Raw genomic sequence first — 867 nt, 5'->3', positions numbered from 1 at the left:
GAATGGCCATGTAGGCCTAGACGCTTTGGAATGAGCCGTGATAGCCGAGCTGTGTGTAAGTGGGTTGGTTTAAAAATTTGATTTTCCTTTTGTTTGTGTGGTTAACTCTCTCTTTTCATTCATTTTCCTCGTTTCCACACGCAATCTCAATATCTCTCTTCATACTTTCATACATGTTTTCATTTTCTCTGCAGCTGTTCTTTTGCCACCAAAATCACTATCTTTTAATCATATCTTCTCTTGCACTATTGGTACGTTGATAGATATTATCTGTGGCGAACCCTAAATCTTTATTCTTCTTCATTTCTTCTACTATCCAAAATCATCTCTTCTCTTACACTATTGGTACGTTGACGATGTCGTTTTTCTTCTTTTACATCTTTGAAAATCCAAATCCGCTTATTGAATGTAGATTTGGCTGATCTGATCTATGTGTATCAACTAAAGATCAGCTCAGGACAGAAAGATAAACACATCGGTCTAAATGTTCCCTCCCTTCCACATGTTACCACGCACACATTTTTTTATTTTTATATGTAAGATTTTTTGGGAAGAACAATGAAAATGGTCTTTGATTATACTGATTAGAGGTTTTTAGTCATATGGGTTTTGATAATCAATAGATTCAAGGAAATGGGTATTTGATAAATTTGGAAGATTTTGATGTACGAGTCATTGATTTTGTTATTTGATTCTGATTTGTTTATTGCTAAAATCTAGAAAACTTGATATCTTGCTTCTATACATATAAAGATTGAATTTCTCTAACAAGAATTATGTTCTATTTTTGCGTAATCGAAATATTGCAACTTTTGGTAATTAATCAATCAATCTTATTGAATATCATGTTATTTGTTTCCTATCATA

The 867-nt window shown here is 32.4% G+C and overlaps 1 protein-coding gene across 1 annotated transcript in view; it reads right to left on the bottom strand.

The window, feature by feature from the left end:
- Positions 1 to 290: 290 nt before the first annotated feature.
- The window catches only part of LOC111393044, an 8,235-nt gene continuing 7,658 nt past the window's right edge, over positions 291 to 867 (bottom strand). The window contains exon 3 of the mRNA XM_023018448.1: positions 291 to 428. Within this exon, the coding sequence (XP_022874216.1) occupies positions 291 to 428 (138 nt within the window). The remainder of the gene's footprint in view (positions 429 to 867) is intronic.

Source organism: Olea europaea, chromosome 4 (genome assembly GCF_002742605.1).
Source record: "Olea europaea var. sylvestris chromosome 4, O_europaea_v1, whole genome shotgun sequence".
NCBI lineage: Eukaryota > Viridiplantae > Streptophyta > Magnoliopsida > Lamiales > Oleaceae > Olea > Olea europaea.
This window is presented reverse-complemented; position numbering and strand designations above follow the sequence as displayed.